At 36.7% G+C, this 18,107-nt stretch overlaps 4 protein-coding genes and 1 long non-coding RNA gene across 6 annotated transcripts; 3 read left to right on the plus strand and 2 right to left on the minus strand.

The window, feature by feature from the left end:
• The first annotated feature begins 4,646 nt into the window (after positions 1-4,646).
• LOC111794482 (proteasome subunit beta type-4) lies at positions 4,647-7,222 on the plus strand. 2 transcript variants are annotated; one of them, XM_087123676.1, is made up of 7 exons: positions 4,647-4,810; positions 4,916-4,962; positions 5,173-5,249; positions 5,501-5,630; positions 5,757-5,916; positions 6,002-6,187; positions 6,891-7,222. In XM_087123676.1, exons 1-7 carry the CDS (start codon positions 4,805-4,807, stop codon positions 7,002-7,004), a joined length of 720 nt encoding a protein of 239 aa, XP_086979802.1. In that variant the 5' UTR covers positions 4,647-4,804; the 3' UTR covers positions 7,005-7,222. The 2 variants fall into 2 exon arrangements, with proteins under 2 accessions (XP_086979802.1, XP_023532284.1); XM_023676516.2 differs by having other exon boundaries at positions 4,648-4,810; positions 4,898-4,962.
• Positions 7,223-9,609: 2,387 nt separating this feature from the next.
• LOC111794529 (uncharacterized) lies at positions 9,610-10,395 on the plus strand. The gene is made up of 2 exons (XR_002815100.2): positions 9,610-9,962; positions 10,043-10,395. It is a non-coding gene; the product is annotated as an uncharacterized LOC111794529 (long non-coding RNA).
• Positions 10,396-10,723: 328 nt separating this feature from the next.
• Positions 10,724-13,218, minus strand: LOC111794446 (elongation factor 1-alpha). Its single transcript, XM_023676470.2, has 3 exons — positions 13,079-13,218; positions 12,030-12,505; positions 10,724-11,937 (listed from the first exon to the last, which is right to left on the minus strand). The coding sequence occupies exons 2-3, from the start codon at positions 12,489-12,491 to the stop codon at positions 11,050-11,052; spliced, it is 1,350 nt and encodes a 449-aa protein (XP_023532238.1). The 5' UTR covers positions 12,492-12,505; positions 13,079-13,218; the 3' UTR covers positions 10,724-11,049.
• Positions 13,219-14,306: 1,088 nt separating this feature from the next.
• PDIL5-1 (PDI-like 5-1) lies at positions 14,307-16,755 on the minus strand. Its single transcript, XM_023676551.2, has 4 exons — positions 16,474-16,755; positions 15,330-15,388; positions 15,053-15,228; positions 14,307-14,645 (listed from the first exon to the last, which is right to left on the minus strand). Exons 1-4 carry the CDS (start codon positions 16,594-16,596, stop codon positions 14,551-14,553), a joined length of 453 nt encoding a protein of 150 aa, XP_023532319.1. The 5' UTR covers positions 16,597-16,755; the 3' UTR covers positions 14,307-14,550.
• Positions 16,756-16,979: 224 nt separating this feature from the next.
• On the plus strand, positions 16,980-18,084 carry LOC111794501 (adenylate kinase isoenzyme 6 homolog). The gene is made up of 3 exons (XM_023676542.2): positions 16,980-17,264; positions 17,382-17,527; positions 17,632-18,084. The coding sequence occupies exons 1-3, from the start codon at positions 17,067-17,069 to the stop codon at positions 17,816-17,818; spliced, it is 531 nt and encodes a 176-aa protein (XP_023532310.2). The 5' UTR covers positions 16,980-17,066; the 3' UTR covers positions 17,819-18,084.
• The last annotated feature ends 23 nt before the right edge of the window (positions 18,085-18,107 follow it).

An 18,107-nucleotide genomic window follows, 5' to 3' on the forward strand; every position in this document is an offset into this window, starting at 1 on the left:
TTCTGGAGTGAATTGTCTTGGTATTTAAGAGTGACCATCATAGATTCCAAGTTCGATCTAAGAGTCATTCATCTTCTAACCAGCTCTTGGTTGGAATCAATCCGTTAAGTTAGCTTTCTCTGTGAACGTTTTGCAAGGATTCTAGAAGAACCTCTAGCTTTGCAAATTCCAGCAGGGTAGGCGCTTATCAAATCCGAATAACGACAAAGAAACGAATTAAAGAAAGAAAATGATTAAGGACTAATTTAGACGTAGTAACATATGAGAGTTACATATAATAATCAAGAGGAAAAAAAAAAGACATTTAACATCAATATGCTTTCTTTCTTTCAATGGTTTTTTTTTTTTTTTTTTTTTTTTCCTTATTGGCAAAATCTAATCAATTTACCAACAAGAAAATTGATTTAGAAGATCTTAAAGAAGAGTAAAGTGTTGATAAGATCCAGATCTAACCCTTTAAAGAACATAAAAAATGTATTTTTTTTTTTTTTTTTTTTGTTATATATTTTTGTGATAGAATATGAACATTCTACACAAACTGAGAAAAAAAAAATAAGAGAATTAATAGAGATAAGCGCAATGAAACATATATCCGATCTTGAGCCTGAAGCTCTGATACCAAAATGATATGGAAATCAACCCAAGGGAAAGTATGGAACGGATTACCTTGATGATCAAGATCAAGAGTAAAGAAAACTCGTTTCTAAACTCGTGATTCGAATCACTCCACAAGAGGTTTGATCAATACCACTTGAATGACTCTACATGCAAGTTCTAAACACAAGAATTTGCAAAGAAAGTTTAGCTCTCAACAAAGCTAAAATAGAAATTCTATTCTTAATTCCAAAATCTGATGTCTAATCAAAGAAAAGAAGCTTTATATAGCATTTACAAACCTTAACCTATGTGATACATAACTCCAAAATTAAATGGGCTAGTAAATGAGAAATACCCATAACCTCCATATTAAAATGGCTAGTTAAGGGTGGACTATAGTAACCTATGTGGGTTACAATATAACCTTAACTCCTATATTTAAAACTGCTTAAATATGAAAACAAATAGTTAAACTATAATTAAATAATGCAAATAATAAAATGTGCTTATTAGTCATCCTTGGACTATTTGATAAATTCAGCGGAGTTCATTAAATGCAACTTAAAGTGCATTTAATTCATCTTTGTCTTGAAGCTCAACTTTGCATAACATATAAGGGAGTCCAACGTCTTCTAGAATTTTCTTTGATGAGCTCACCATAGCTTGAATATAACTGTATAAGGTTTGTTGTAGCTTCTTGGCTCTCGTCCTTGTAATTGGACCTTGAGGTATGGAAATTCCTTGGTCGTTGTTCATATCACATTCCTAAAAGCATCGTTAGTGATCGTGATGTAAAATTTTTAAGCCACTTTTGGCGTGTTTTATGGGGTAAGTTAGGAACTAAGCTAGTATATTCAACTACTTGTCATCCTCAAACGGATGGACAAATTACCGTTGTTAACAGAACCATGACTACAATGCTTAGGGCTATTATTGATAAGAATCTTAAGACCTGGGAGGATTGTTTGCCATTTATAGAATTTGCATATAATAGGGTTGTTCATAGCACTACTAAATACACCTTATGCCTTGCGTCTTCAAGCCAGGAGATTGGGTTTGGGTGCATTTCCGAAAAAGAAAGATTTCCTACTCCAAGAAAATCTAAGCTTTTACAATGAGATGGACCTTTTCAAGTTCTTGAGTGTATCAACGACAATGCTTATAAAATTGATTTACCTGGTAAGTATGGTGTTAGTGCAACTTTTAATGTTGTTGATCAGGTGATGGCTGGAATTCGAGGACGAATCCTTCTCAAGAAGGGGAGAATGATATGAACCACGACTAAGGAATTTCCATACCTCAAGGTCCAATTACAAGAACGAGAGCCAAGATGCTACAACAAACCTTCAAGCTATGGTGAGCTCATCAAAGGAAATTTTAGAAGACGTTGGAGACCTCCCTTATATGTTATGCAAAGTTGAGCTTCAAGAAAAAGGTGCATTAATGAACTCACTGAATTTATGGAAAGTCCACTAATAAGCACATTTCATTCAATGCACTATTTAATTATAATTTAAATATTTGTTTGTCATATTTAAGCCAGTTTTTAATATAGAAGTTATGATTATATTGTAACCCACCTAGGTTACCATATTCCACCCTTAACTAGCCATTTTAATGTGGATGTTATGGGTATTTTCATTTACTAGCCAATTTAATTTGGGAGTTATGTGTCACATAGGTTAAGGTTGTAAAGGCTATATAAAACCTTCTTTTCTTTGATTAGGGACATCACATTTTGGAATTAAGTATAGAATTTCTATTTTATCTTTGTTGAGAGCTAAGTTTTTTCTTTGCAAATTCTTGTGTTTAGAACTTGCATGCTAGAGTCATTCAAGTGGTATTGATCAAATCTCTTGTGGAGTAATTCGAACACGAGTTTAGAAACGAGTTTTCTTTACTCTTGATCTTGATCATCAAGGTAATCCGTTACATACTTTCCCTTGAGTTGATTTCCATATCAATAAAGTATGAATGTTACAACTCTTGGAATCATTTAATGGTTACATTTTGAGGCTATATAAAGTCATGTATGTTGTATTTGTAAGTAGACTTGGAAAATGCAGTAAAAAAAAACATTTGTGCTTTCTTTAGCCAATGGCTAAGTTTCTTTGCAATTCAATGTAGTTTAGGTTGCATGTAGAATCATTCAATTTTGACATGATCTATCCTGCTTATGGAGTGATTCAAATCTCAAACAAGTGTTCTTGTGTTGAGATATTTGATCAACAAGAATCATTCAAGCTAGACATGATCGATCTTGCTTGTGGAGTGATTCGAATCTCAAACAATGTTCTTGCCTTGAGATATTCGATCAACAAGGTAATCTGAATCTTACTCCTCTTGTAGTGATTTCCACATATCATTTGGTATTAGAGCCTTAGGCTCAAGATCGGATATATGTTTCCTTTGTGTTTCTTCTCAATTTAATTTTTATTTATTTTTATCTTTTTAGTTTTTAATCGACTTAGAGTTTAAAATTCAATCTCTGCTCTATTTAAATATTTTGAGAGGTGAGAATGAGAGCTTCATTTGTGTAAATGAGTGCAAACAAAGTGACCTAAAATCCCTTGAGGGTATACACGTCAGAGAGTGTTGTGAGGTTCTTTGTATTTCCATAAGTTATTTTTGTAGCAAAGTTTAGCAAATAAGATTCGAGGACGAATCCTCTCGAAGAAGTGGAGAATGATATGAACCAAGAGACATCAATCATACAATATATTTCAATGAAGATGTCACCGACACTGGTAAGGATACTTTATTTGTCCTCGAATAAAGTAAGTTATCCCCTGGTTCTGGAAGGCACATGAGTCCAAACGCTATGTTGAATGTGCCACCGACACTACACTATGTAGGTACCTATGCAGGTGAGGCGTCGATCGGTCCTAGAAACAACGGTAGCAGCGCGAGGAGTTAACGACCAAACGTGCTGCAACTTAGGGATCACCAGGCCACTCCTGCCCCCGCAAGCAAAGAGGTTTCATTCAAGATACCAAGCGACCAAATGAAAGTGAACAACCTCGAGAAACTCTTCTAGAGAGCGTACCCTTTGTTTCGACTCTTTCTCTCTTCTAAAAAAAGGCAAAAGAAATAATATCTAATTTTTCTTCTATGGACCTCTTGGACCTCGGACCAATGAGGTGATGATGCATGTGTGCACATTCACTTCTCAAAAGTGGGTTCCAAACCTGGGTGGCACTATGTAACTCAATCCATGAGAGGTCGTTTGGTGGCTTTTTTTTTTTTTTTTTTTTTTCTCTAAAAATTCACGAGGTTCTGCCAGGAAGAGTTTGTCCATCAATAAATGGGGTATACCTTTTTCGGGGGGCAGCGGTCAACCATCCACATGCATTAAACTATACGTCTCACTAAGACTTTCTGACTCAGCCATCTCGTACTCACAGGAAGAAACTTTTGAAAAAGGTGGTTTCCGTTTTCTCGTCCCGAAGACGACGTTTTTCTTCCCTTAAAGAGTCGACAGCGCGCGATAGATTGCGATTCTTCGTCTGATCTTCAGGGTAAGAGTGAGTCTTTGACAGATTTCGAGCAACCCCTAATCTTTGAACAGGATCTACTACTGCGGGTAGATAAAGGGATTTCCCTTTTGCAAGCAGTGTGATTTGGGAGCGACTTTCTAGTAGGGCGAGTGTCTAAAGCCCAAGATATTCATATACATAAAATTAATCATTTGAAGTTTTCTCCCTATCAAAACTTGTTAAATAGTAATAATAATAACTCATATACCATAATAAAATTTTCTTACGAATTTATACATAGAAAACTATTTTTTTTTTTTTTTCTTCTAAATTTATAAGAATAAATTAGCATATAAATTAATTTAAATATTTTTTTAAGTATAAAACTAAAATCTAGCATTTAAAATTATAGAAATTAAAATAAAATAAAACTTAAATGTTATATTATTTAAATAAAAAGGTTAAATAATCTAATTATATTAGCAATTTAAAGTATTAAATTATAAATTTCATCTTATCCAGCTATAAAAACTTTATAAAATAAAATAAAAACTCAAAACGGTGCGTTTAGGGCAGAGCTGGGGAAAGAGGGAGGGATATGAAAATCATTTCTTGAGCGAAGGGAAAAGAAGATCTCTACTAAAGCAGTGGAAAGACTCAAACCTCATTGCGACGTTCGACATCGATTCTGTTCTTAATCCGTTTGGCTGAAACTTAATCCAAATCCGATAATGAGTGTAAGTTCATCGGCTCAAATCGATGTTCCCTATTCTTCTTTACATTCCGATTCTAACATTTATCGATCTCCCGATTTTTTATTGCAGCCCGTTGATTCCAACCAGGCGAACCATGGTATTCTCTGCCCCGAAGCTCCAATTCAACGAACACAGTACGTTTTCTTTCTCTCTGTTTGCGTTCGTGGATACTTTTTGGTTAGACATTAAGTTTTATGTTCTAGAATTGGGAGTTTTGGGGTTTTAATGACCTAAGATTTTCCAATTGGGAGTTGAGCGGTGAATGAATGGCGAAGTCTTGGTTTTGGAATCAGCTTAGCATTTGAACTCCTGGTTGTTTGTTTATAACTTCTGTTGTTGAATAGGTATCCCTATGTGACTGGGACATCCGTGGTTGCCATCAAATACAAAGATGGGATTTTAATGGTTTCCGATTTGGGAGGTCAGTGGAAAATCTTACCCATTCTTTTTCTTCAATATCCAATTAATTGTCTATTATATTGTATCTATGTCTTTCTACAATGGTTCAAAAGAAAGTTGTTGATGATTGTCAGCTTGTTTATCACTTTTTACTTGTTGATAGCAAAACACTTCTGGAAGTGATGTTTCTTTCTTTAAGTGATTCTGAATCTCGGATGTATGCGTTGGCAAATTATAATGGAATTGTGTTTGTATATGATATTTTAACTACAGGCTCCTATGGTTCCACATTGCGGTATAAGAGTGTGGAGCGAATCAAAGCTATTGGAAAACATTCTCTACTTGGTGCAAGTGGAGAAATTAGTGATTTTCAGGAGTTGTTGCGAAATCTCGATGAGCTCATGTAAGCCTAAGATGGTTTGCTTTACTCTCACGGTTCTTTATATATGTTCATTGGGAATGCATGGTGTTCTGGATTGGAAATCACAGAGGTTGAGCGAAATCTCCTATTGTATTGTGAATGGTGCAGCTTGTATGACAACATGTGGGATGATGGTAATGCTCTCGGGCCCAAGGAGATCCATAGCTACTTGACTCGAGTGATGTATAACAGGCGGAACAAGTTCAACCCACTTTGGAACTCACTTGTTCTTGGTGGAGTAAAAAATGGGCAAAAGTATCTCGGCACGGTAGATCTTTTGTTCTCTTACCTCTCATTCAATTAATTTTAAGTTTAGATGCTTCATCAGCTAACAATTTACCATTTGCATGCAGGTTAATATGATAGGTGTAACTTTTGAAGATGACCATGTTACTACTGGTTTTGGCAACCACCTTGCACGGCCAATTCTTCGTGATGAGTGGCATGAGAACCTGACTTATGAAGAAGGTGTGAAATTGCTGGAGAAATGTATGAGGGTACTCTTATACCGTGATAGGTCGGCTGTCAACAAGCTCCAGGTTTGAATCATTTTAGAGCTACATTTATCACTTTCATTTTTATGTATATTTGTGAGTGTCCAGCCGGCTTATATGCATATCCACTAGTCTCACTGGATAACCATCCAACATTTGGTTGTGAAACCCATAAGATTTCAATATCATAGGGAGTTTGCAACTATGGCATTTGAACCTATCCTTGTTCCTAATGATCACTTAACCAACCCAGTGGTATGCTTGTTTTTTTTTTTTTTTTTTTTTTTTTTTTGCTGCTTCATGGGGTATTTGGCCAGAGAGGAATAATAGGTTTTTTTTAGAAGGGTGGAGAGATCATTGGAGGAGGTTTCCTTATGGGTGTCCATCCATCATGCTTTTGTTTTTTTTTAAATCATTGGCCTGGTTTGATTCTTTTGGATTGGAATCCGTTCTTGTAGTTAGTTCTTGAACTCCTTTTGTGGTCTTTTTGTGTACCTTTGTACGAAATTTTTTTCAAATAGGAATGCCTTAAGAATGAAGCTCAGCAAGATTATGCGCATGCCCAAAAACTCTAGCTTGGTTTCTTAAATATGTATATATTAATGAACCCAGCCTAGCCCATGTTGATTCACTGATTATAGCTACATCCACCACGATCTCTCTAGTTTCTGGAACCTGTGTTTTGATCACTGGTTATAGTCTTCAATGGCTGGCGTTATTCTCTCATCATCTAATTTGGCATTTGCAGATAGCAAAAATAACTGAAGAAGGCGTGACAATCTCCCAACCTTACTCCTTAAAAACATTCTGGAACTACGCTGCTTTTGAGAATCCCACTTCTGGCGCTGAAGGATCATGGTAGATTGAAGCTACCTCGTTTATTTCAGGTTCCATTTTCATGAATCGCTGTTCGGATCAAGAGTTGTGAAACAATTGACATATCAAAAGTTAGATGCGTCTTAGATACTTATTATTGGATTGTATGGAATGTCTACTTGGAACTATCTGTTTATATCCAACTCAGTGCATGTTGACTTCATTTTCTTGACTTTTTTATAATCACAATCAGTTGCTTTTTCATTATTAGTCTCAGCCTACTTTATTGCTTGACATGCTTTGATTTGAATGAAGTAAAGTCGATCATTCGACCAAGACAGTTAGAATTAACAGATTTAGATATTAATGATTTAGTACACAAACTAATTTTCAACGGGTAAACTGGGAGATCCCGCATCTGTTGGAAACATTCTTTACAAGGGTGTGGAAACTTCTTCCTAGCGTTTTAAAAACCTGAGGGGTAGCCCTAAAGTGAAAGTCCAAAGAGGACAATATCTGCTAGCGGTGGACTTGGATTGTTACAAATGATATCAAAGCCAAACACCGGGCGGTGTGCCAGCGAGAACCTTGAACCTCTAAGAGGGGTGGACACCAAACAGTGTGTTAGCAAGAGCGCTGGGCTCTGTAGGGGGTGGATTGTGAGATCCCACATCGATCGGAGAAAGGAACGAGTGCCAGCGAGGACCCTGGACTCTGAAGGGAAGTAGATTAGGACCCTGGACTCTAAAGGGAAGTAGATTAGGACCCTGGACTCTGAAGGGAAGTAGATTAGGACCCTGGACTCTGAAGGGAAGTAGATTAGGACCCTGGACTCTGAAGGGAAGTAGATTGTGAATCTCATATCGGTTGGAGAGGGAAATGAAACATGGGTGTGGAAACCTCTCCCTAGTTAAAAACCTTGATGGAAAGTTCGAAAGGAAAAACGACAATATTCAAAAACAATATTCGCTAGCGGTGGGCGTGGGTTGTTACATAAACTATCCACCCTTGTAACGGAACATTTTAACTGACAGCAATCTTTGATATTTTGAATTTGTTAGTATCCTCACCCTGCAAGAAAGAAACAAAGAACAAAGACACCCATGCATTCATCAGCGATACTATACTTCACTGCTTCCTCATCATTCAAGTTGCCTTCACATTTGGAAATCAACCATTTACAAACTATCTGTATCAGCAAGTGATCTAAAGTTTCTAAAGCACAAAAACATTCCATGAACAGTCTCAAATTACCATAAACAAGAGAATGACACAAACCAAAACGTTACCTTCAATCTCTTTTCTTCTCATTCGATATTCAAATGGTCGGTTTGCTTAGCAGAAGATATGATGCCGACACCAGAACCCCACTAAGAACGGGTGACGGCGCCATCTCCCCTGCGAAGTAAACCTTCCATTGCTTTTGTTGCAGAACTTTTTTGCTTCTAATTTGTATAGGGAAAAGCTTCCCATTCCATCCAGATTAGATCCAACTGCTTCTTGTGATGTTTGATGCATATTTATAGTTGAAATACATTATTGATGCTAGAAAAGTCAGCTTAAAATTCATTGTTATTGTAAAATCTGTTTCTTTTTTGTGGTTGGAGATTTGACATCACTTTAAATGCCAGCTGCTTGGTTATGATAATATTTTCATTATCATGTCCGAGGCCCGTCCTCGTATGACAGCAAAAGGACAACTTCAAGACAACATTTTATTATCTTCTTAACTTACACGTTTGAATTGTACATTTGTTGTTGGTGGTGTTTATGTTTTCTTGTTCTTTAGTGGTAAAAAAAGTTCACAAAAACTGTATCTATTTTCAGGTCTTTGCTTTGTTTTGTTTTCTGTTTTTGTTTTTGTTTTGATTGAAAGATATTTTTCTCTCTTGTTTAGTCATTTTCTACCTCGAAAATGGATGGTTCGTAGCATTTTTTAATAGGGTTCATTTTTGGTAAGTATGTTACATTCCAAAATATTATTAATGGTATACACGTATGTGATTTAATAGAAAATATAAATCAATGTATCGAAAAGAAAAAAAAAACTATGACATTGCGATGTATAATTAGTTGAGTTATAATGAAACGAACACGTTCAAATAAGGGGTATATAAATGAATCGATATCATATCTTTGATCTTGAGGATAGAATGGTTAAAGAAACACTCAAAAGAATAAATAGTTAATATCTATACTAATTAGGTGCACTTTATTATTTTTTTTATTTTTATTTTTTTTTTTCTCAATCACAAAAACTTAAAAGAAAATATTTTAGCTTATAACAATTTTTTTTTTATTATTATTATTAGAAATATGAAAATGATAACAAAAACATGCTAAAATTAGTCGTCTCTCGTATAGGAAATGAAAGATAATAAAAGAAAAAAAAAATTAGTATAAAAAAATAAACTTAAGACATAAATTGGGTTGTTTTATTTAAAAAAGAAATTGGGTGCACGAAGATCGGTGCTACTTCAATAAATTCCACGTCATCGGCCATTTAATTACAGCGACAGGCGGTTGGTTTTGGCGAAACATTCAGCTTTAAATGTCCTTTTTTTTAACCCTTTCTTTGTTTTTAATAGATTAATAATAGCTAAATTTGTTTTTTTTTTTTTAAAAAATTAATTTATGTAATGATTAAATAATTAAATGTTAATTAGTATATATATATTTAATTATATTTATTAAAAGTAGAAAATAAAAAATGATTATTAATTGGAAATAAAGCTTTGTTGGTATTCTTTTCAGACGGAGGGGGGGAAGTCTGAAAAAGCCCAAAAAAAAAAACCGTAAAGAAAGAAAATAAAAACCCATTCCTCAGTTTTGCGTTCTTTCTAATCTCTCCTTTTCCCTCCCGAGAATTACAGATCTTCTTCGTCTTCTTCTTCTTCTTCGTCGCCGTCGTACTGTGGAGAGAAATGCCGTCCAAGCTCCTCTCTCCAGGTCTTCCTCTCTGTCTTTCCGGCTTCTCTCTCTCTCATCGTTCTCTCTCTACAGAGTATGTTTCTTTAACCTCTCTTTTCTCTCTCTCTCTCTCTCTGTTTTGTGCGAGTAAACTCTGTTTTGTTTTTGTGGTAGGATGGAAGATCATGATCGAAGGAGGGAAGCCATGAGAAGGCGAAGAAGATCATCGAGTGCCGCCGATACAGGAGGAATCGGCTTCACCAGATACATCATCCAAGCTATTGGAGATGGAGATCTTCATGATTTGTGTGAAAAAACCAAATTAACTTCGGCTGCAAAAGCCGCTTAAGATTACGAAAACACTGTCCATGATTCCACAATCTCAACTTTTTTGTGTTTGGTTTCGGATCTGTATTTTCATATTTTGTCAAAATCCTGATTTGGAGCTTCATGTATTGTTCTTCTCCTATGTTTCCAACTTTACTGGATGATGGTTCAATGTAATCCTCTTCTAATTTTACTTTCCATCTTTTTTGGAGTTTGGAGTTTGGAGTTGGTTTTGGCTCTAAATTGTCGAAATGTTCATAGGTTCATGGTTCGAATCCTTGCAAAAAAATCAAGAACATGTTTGTCATCTAGTAACAAAGCAAAGTAAAATCATTTAGGAAGAGAGGGAAAAGGAGAAAAGGACGTGAGAGAGGATAGGCCGGATATGACACTCTAAAATGTCTGTACTAAATGAGACCACGTTTCACATGCCTTTCAGTTTAAACAAGGTTACGTCCCCGTTGATATCAACATTAATCTGTTGTAATAAACCAAGATCTTCCAAGTAGAATCAAGACGAAAATCCACTGTAAAAATATGCAACGATATTAGCTATAATGATAATAGTATGCAGGGGTATGTCCAAAATGCTTTGGACGAACCAAACCATGTCGAACTCGGGCAGGACGGACCAGGAAAGTAGAGGACCAAACAAACGACACAAAAAAGAGACACTATAAGAGGACATAGCTGCGCCACCGTCTATCAAGCACCCAATTCTGAGATTGGGTACCTGATAACCAATGCCAACAACTATGATCACCATACAAAACAGCACCAACAGAAACCGGGTCTTTATTATTCGGACATTTGAAAACCTCAGACGAGAAGGTCTGAGGTTTCATAAGCACGGTTCACTTTCCAGCCTTCTTGGCTGCAGATTTGGTAACCTTGGCACCACTTGGATCCTTCTTCTCGACCGACTTGATGACACCGACAGCAACCGTCTGTCTCATGTCCCTCACGGCAAATCGTCCAAGAGGAGGGTATGAAGAGAATGTTTCCACCACCATCGGCTTGGTGGGAACCATCTTTATCATACCAGCATCACCGTTCTTCAAGAACTTAGGCTCCTTCTCAAGTTCCTTACCAGATCGCCTGTCAATCTTGGTTAGAATCTCAGAAAACTTCACGGCAATGTGAGAGGTGTGGCAATCAAGCACTGGAGCATAGCCATTGCCAATCTGTCCTGGATGGTTCATGATGATGACTTGAGAAGTGAAGTTGGCAGCCTCCCTGGCAGGGTCATCCTTGGAATTGGAGGCAACGAAACCACGCTTAAGATCCTTGACAGCAACATTCTTCACGTTGAATCCAACATTGTCACCTGGAACGGCCTCTGGGAGAGCTTCATGGTGCATCTCAACAGACTTAACTTCAGTTGTCAATCCAGTAGGGCCAAAACAGACGACCATTCCTGGCTTGAGTACACCGGTCTCAACTCGTCCAACTGGGACAGTTCCAATACCACCAATCTTGTAAACGTCCTGAAGTGGAAGACGGAGTGGCTTGTCTGAAGGCCTCTTGGGCTCCTGGATCAAATCAAGAGCCTCAAGGAGGGTTGGGCCCTTGTACCAATCGAGGTTGGTTGACCTCTCAATCATGTTGTCTCCTTCAAAACCAGAGATGGGGACGAATGGGATTTTATCAGGGTTGTAGCCCACCTTCTTGAGGTAAGAAGAAACTTCCTTGACAATTTCATCATATCTTGCCTTCGAGTACTTGGGAGTGGTGGCATCCATCTACAAAGGGTAAAAGCAAACTGAGTTTAAAACGAAACCAAAATACATTAACATGATCAAATTTAACCATATATGTGAAACAGTAACCTTACCTTGTTGCAGCAGCAGATCATCTGCTTAACACCAAGGGTAAACGCAAGCAAAGCATGCTCACGGGTTTGACCATCCTTGGAAATACCCGCTTCAAAACCACCAGTGGTGGAGTCAATAATGAGAACAGCACAATCGGCCTGTGAGGTACCAGTAATCATGTTCTTAATGAAATCACGATGTCCAGGAGCATCAATAACGGTGCAGTAGTATTTGGTGGTCTCAAACTTCCACAAGGCAATATCGATGGTGATACCACGCTCACGCTCAGCCTTGAGCTTGTCCAAGACCCAGGCATACTTGAAGGACCTCTTGTTCATCTCGGCAGCCTCCTTCTCGAATCTTTCAATCACACGCTTGTCAATACCACCAAGCTTGTAGATCAAGTGTCCGGTGGTGGTGGACTTCCCGGAATCGACGTGGCCAATGACCACAATGTTAATGTGAACCTTCTCTTTCCCCATTTTAAATTTGTGAACTGAAAAAGTTAATAATGATAAACCAAACGATAAGCTTATCGAACAATATCCTTTATACAGGCAAATCAAACGATATATCATCGATAATTTACCATTAAATCCATTGATAGATAAACTTAATCTAGTTCGTAGATCTTCAATGGTATGAAAACCGTAAACAGTGTCATTGCAACTTCCTCTTTTACATTTAAAAAAGGACGTCTCCTCCACAAACTCAACAAATCTTACAAAGAATACATCCAAAACTTAACATAAAAAATGTCAAATCATCACACAAACTTGACATTATTCAACGACGCTAATAACCTCAACGTAATTGCTACAACATACAGCTCGTTCAACGAACACGAAACAGAAGATAAATTTTCCTAGACCGAAACAACCAATTGAAAAGAATCACAAACTGAATCATAGACGACACGATTCAAAATCCCCTTCGTAAAGTGAATACCTAGATAAATTCACCCATCCTTACAAATCCGTAATACAACAATGGATTAAACAACATGCACGCATAAAGAACAAACGAAGGATATAGGAAAATTATCGATCAAGCAAAGATATAATCAAACCTGAAACAGCGAAAATAAAAAAAAAATCGAGAAGCCGGATTGAAGAAGCTCCTGCTGAATCAAAACGAGGTTTACAAAAAAAATAAAGTGGAGGTAAAGAATGGTGGAGCTCTTTGACTATATATAGCAGAACTGTTGGCGCATATCTGACTAGGGTTTATTCCTCAGCCGTCAGATATTGAGCGATCTGATCCAACGGTATTAATCTTCCCTTCTTAAAGTAGACTGGACACCGGCCAAATGCGTGGACCGATTTCAATAATTCTCATTTATTTGCTTTAAAATTACATATTCACTTCCTTGGAGAGTTTTCGTATGATTTTTAATTCTTTTTTTTTTTTAAAAGATGATTTATCCTGAATAATTTAGATTCTTTTTTAAAATATAATATTTTAAAATTAAATTAATTTTAAATTAAAATTTAGTAAATAATTAGCTTTGCCTCAACCAAAAGGAACATGCATATATACAAAAGGAAGTAACGAGCAGGGTAAAATATTAAATATAATTAAATTATTACCTGAAAATAATTTTTAATAGTTTTCTTTTTTTTTTTTAATGACATGGGAATATAATAATAATGGAAAGTCCAAAAAGGTTTTATTTATTTATTTATTTATTTGTACTATAAGGTTATTATAGTAATAATGATACACAAATAATTAGGCCAAAAAAGAGTCTGGCAGAGAGAGAGTGCACTGAAGATGGATATGTTGAGGTTTGGGTTTCGGAAAGTAGCGACACCATGAGCACATTCTGGCATTTACCTGCTACCTGCCTACCCGGTCCACTCCCAAAATTCCAATTCATTACGTCATTTTACAAAAAGCATTTACATAGGTTAAAAACAAAAAAAACAAAATCAATATATTTATGGTAATTTTGATTTATAATTTAACACTCCTCTCCCAATGGGATCTCTTGAAAACCAATGGCGGACATTGGAATCCAAACGCGCACTCTCTTTCCCGGGTATGGTCCAAGTTAATTTAACAAGGCTTGGACACCTCAAAACAAGCATTCAAACTTTTGACCTCTCAAACAAGAGCACACAATTGAGCTATGATCAAATCGATAACATAAAATTCAACGTAACCACTTTTCCAAATGGTAACAAATGAACTGTCTATATATAATGCAAGGTATAATATATAATAAACCTATCGGTACAAAATTCTTTAATATCTTTCACATATTCCAACCAAAAGGCAGTAGTCTAAACACAAGAGGCAGAAAACAATGTTCACTGAGATTACGGTCAAAATCTATCCATCCAAATTTAAGCATTCTTCTAAGAACATTGCAAGAAGCTTCAAGTGTTTATAGTCTAACACAGCATGGAAAGGAATCTATCTGATTGTCAAAATCAAATATGTTTATCAAATCTTCGAGGGAAATGGGTAAGAAAGAACTCCTGTGAATAAGTTAAAAGTTTTCCCTACCAATATAATCGCTGTTCTGTATCTTTTTCTTCACAATTCTTTAGCACTGTCCTGCTGTGCTTTTTCTACTGCTTTCTCAGCTTCTTCAAGAACAAAGCTTTTGAGAGATTCTACGTCTCTTGGCCCTGGGTCATCATAAAATTATAGCTGCTATATCAGGGTTCATCCGGATCCAAGAATATAATGAAATGAGGCATTTCATTCTGATTTCTGATATTGGTAAACAAAAATCATCTATAGCAGAACCACAAGGTGAATGAACAGACATGTCGATATGAACAAATATATCGTAACTTGCTAATCATCAAATTTTGATGGCTGGAAATTGGCAACGTTTAATAAGACTTTGAACTAAGCTCAACATGATTCATTAGACCAATGAGTTTATCTTTTTTAATTGATGTGTGCTTACGTGTGAAGAATGCGGAAAGACGACAAGGCTTCATTAAATAAATTGCCAAAGTAGAAGCAAAATCGGAACACATATAGAACATAGACAATAAGGGTAACAAAAAGGGGAGGAAAAATTCACCTTTATACTTTGCAACTTCTTCCCCTTCATAGAAAAGCTTGAATGTAGGATATGAATGGATATCAACTTTAGAACAGACTGATTTGTGAGAACCACAATCAACTTCTCCGACCTCGATTTCATCCTCGCCTTCCATTGTCTTGCCCAGGTCCTCCCATAATGATCCTAAATTCTTGCTGAAATTTGCAATTTAAGTTACAGGTAATTAATTACGCAATATGAAATCGATTACCGACAGGATAAAAACCAGGAAACTACGATAAGAAAGAATGCCAACCAATGCTTGCACCAAGGAACACAGAACTTCACAAACCATGCGGTATCTTTTTCCTTTACCTGAAAAGTACATATTTCTACGATGAGGAATGTACTAAAAAGTTCAGTGAAATCATATCTTAGTCGGAATCCACAATTTCAAATATTGGTTCTGTTATTTTGAATCCTTGATTAATCAATGTTGGATGATATAAGAAGAAAAATGAAAATCCATCAAGGTATAACATATAAACCGAAGGGAAGATAACCAACCATGCATCATCTAGGCCAAAGATCAAAGCTTTAAGCCTAAGATGAAAGCTGATTTAACCAATCTTCAATGAAAAGTTATAATAGACGATACCGTATCAATAACTAGGTGAGAGTTCCATCGGCCTGCGAACTCAAAATGACATGACATCCATAGTTTCCAAGTCAACTCGATTATTCTCGAGAGACAACTATTTTATCCACCTGGATTTGATTGCCAAGGTAATTCAGAGTACATTAAATCCTAATTAGGCGGTCGTCATGACATGAAAGCATACCCTCTATGCACTTTACTATTAACCATTTATGAGCCTTCCTAACAAGTTTCACCAATGTCACTAAATCTGGGAACAACAAACTTAATCTGTCCAATCATAGTCCTGCTTAACAACCTACAGTAATCAAATTTGTTCAATCCCCACGAGCAAGTAATTTGATCTCAACTGTTGGCCCCCGTTTGCCCGAAATCCGACCAAAAACCAAGACCAGAAGTTAGTTTCTACTGCATTTGTCATTGGCTGTTCACAATAATATTCAGAATAAAGTTCGACAATTCTAGACAATAGTATCAAATTTTCTTCTTCTTTTTTATTCGAACGGCCGCAGTTCGTTCTTGCGGATCCCAATCTGCGACATCCCAGCTGACAGTAGCCATACCAATCCCAGACGAATCGCTCCAATCCAACGAACTCATAGAGTAACTCGAATACAAAAACAACTGGATTCAACCACGCATCATCGATTTTATAGGAAGATCAATTAAAATTATAAAAACATGCTGCATCGTCAAATAAGATTCAAAAATCAAGAGAATCATTCCCTCGCAGACAAAATTTTCCACTTAGAGAATAAAGAAATGGACCTCGATGAGTAAAATTAGGGTTTGCAAACGGTACCTTGTCGGAGAAGGTGTCCGCAGTTAGGGTTATAACTTCAGATTTGCAGAGAGAAGCTGTGTTTAGAACGATAAGAAAAATTAACAAGAAAGACAAAATTGCAGATGAAATATGGAATTTCATGGTTGAATGTGGTCTCTGGATCTTCTCTAGTGCTGTGGATTCAATGGAAGAAAAGATCAGGATTGGTGGCCGGAGCTCGCAATATGCAATTGAAACAACGATCCCGGTCGATCTGGCCAGCGTCGTTGGGGCCCGATATTGAATACCTTGAATTTTTAATTTATTTTATCAAATTTAATTTATGAATTTTTTAAATTTGTTAAATTCACTCATCTAAATCTTGCTAATAGATTTAATTATTTATTATTATTATTATTTTCTCGGACGTACGTGGGCCGAAAGCCCAGTGAACTAGATATGGTGACGTGGCACTTTTTGATTGGTTACATAATTATCTTACACAGAACGTCGAAGCAGAGGATCAAGCTAGAGAAATAAGAGAACAGAAAGGAAGAACCCTAGAAAACTAAAAAGCAAGCGCACCGTTAACAGACGAATTACAATAAAAGGTGGACGACGGAATTACTCCGATGGCGCAAGATCGGAAGAGGCAAAGGCCGAACATATTGATCACTGGAACTCCGGGAACCGGTAAGACAACAACGTCATCTGCTTTAGCAGACGCCGCTCAGCTCCGTCATGTCGCTATCGGAGACCTTGTGAAGGAGAAGAATCTACATGATGGCTGGGATGACGAACTCCAGTGTTATATCATTAACGAAGATCTGGTTAGTTTTTTCTTTTCCTGCTTTTCTTGTTCTTTGATTTGTTTTAGTAACTGCTGGTTCATCCTCCTGTTGTTGGCTGAAGATTGATGCTAACCCGAAGGTGTATAAATTACTCAGGTTTGCGATGAGTTGGAGGATTTGATGGAAGAAGGCGGAATCATTGTGGACCATCACGGCTGTGATTTTTTTCCTGAGCGGTGGTTTGATCGCGTGGTTGTGCTTCAGACTGAAAACTCCATCTTATATGACCGCTTGACGAAGAGGTAACAAAATTAAAGCGTTCATGTGTATGATTATTCTGTTTGTGTATTTTGTCTGTCCGTTTTGGCTCTCTTCTCAGACGTTTGTGGGATTCTGTCTGGTTCAGGGGATACGAAGGACCCAAGCTTTCGAACAATATTGAATGCGAAATCTTTCAGATATTGCTCGAGGAGGCGAATGAAAGCTATCAGGAGAACATAGTGGTGGCTCTAAGGAGTGACACTGTAGACGATGTAGCTCGAAATGTTGAAACTCTGGCGGATTGGGTTAAGAATTGGCATCCTGTAAGCTAAGCAGATAACAAAAGAAAAGAAGAGAATATTACTTTTGTACCAGTTTTCTTGATTCTAAAGTATCTGGTCAGTTAAGAAAGTTGCCTTTGCTGCTTGATTGAATTAGTTTTTCTCTTAGCCATCATATCTTTTAGAGCTGTATATCTCCCAATTCCCCATTGTTTGGAATATTAGAACACTGCATCATTTTGTTTAGGTTTTACCCTGTTTGTACCAATGTTATCATTGAAACAATGGAGATATTATCTAAGTTTTTTTTTTGAGGATTTTGTTAGGTACAAGGCCTTGC

This window comes from Cucurbita pepo, chromosome 5, assembly GCF_057944985.1.
Source record: "Cucurbita pepo subsp. pepo isolate OVF chromosome 5, ASM5794498v1, whole genome shotgun sequence".
In the NCBI taxonomy this organism is placed as follows: domain Eukaryota; kingdom Viridiplantae; phylum Streptophyta; class Magnoliopsida; order Cucurbitales; family Cucurbitaceae; genus Cucurbita; species Cucurbita pepo.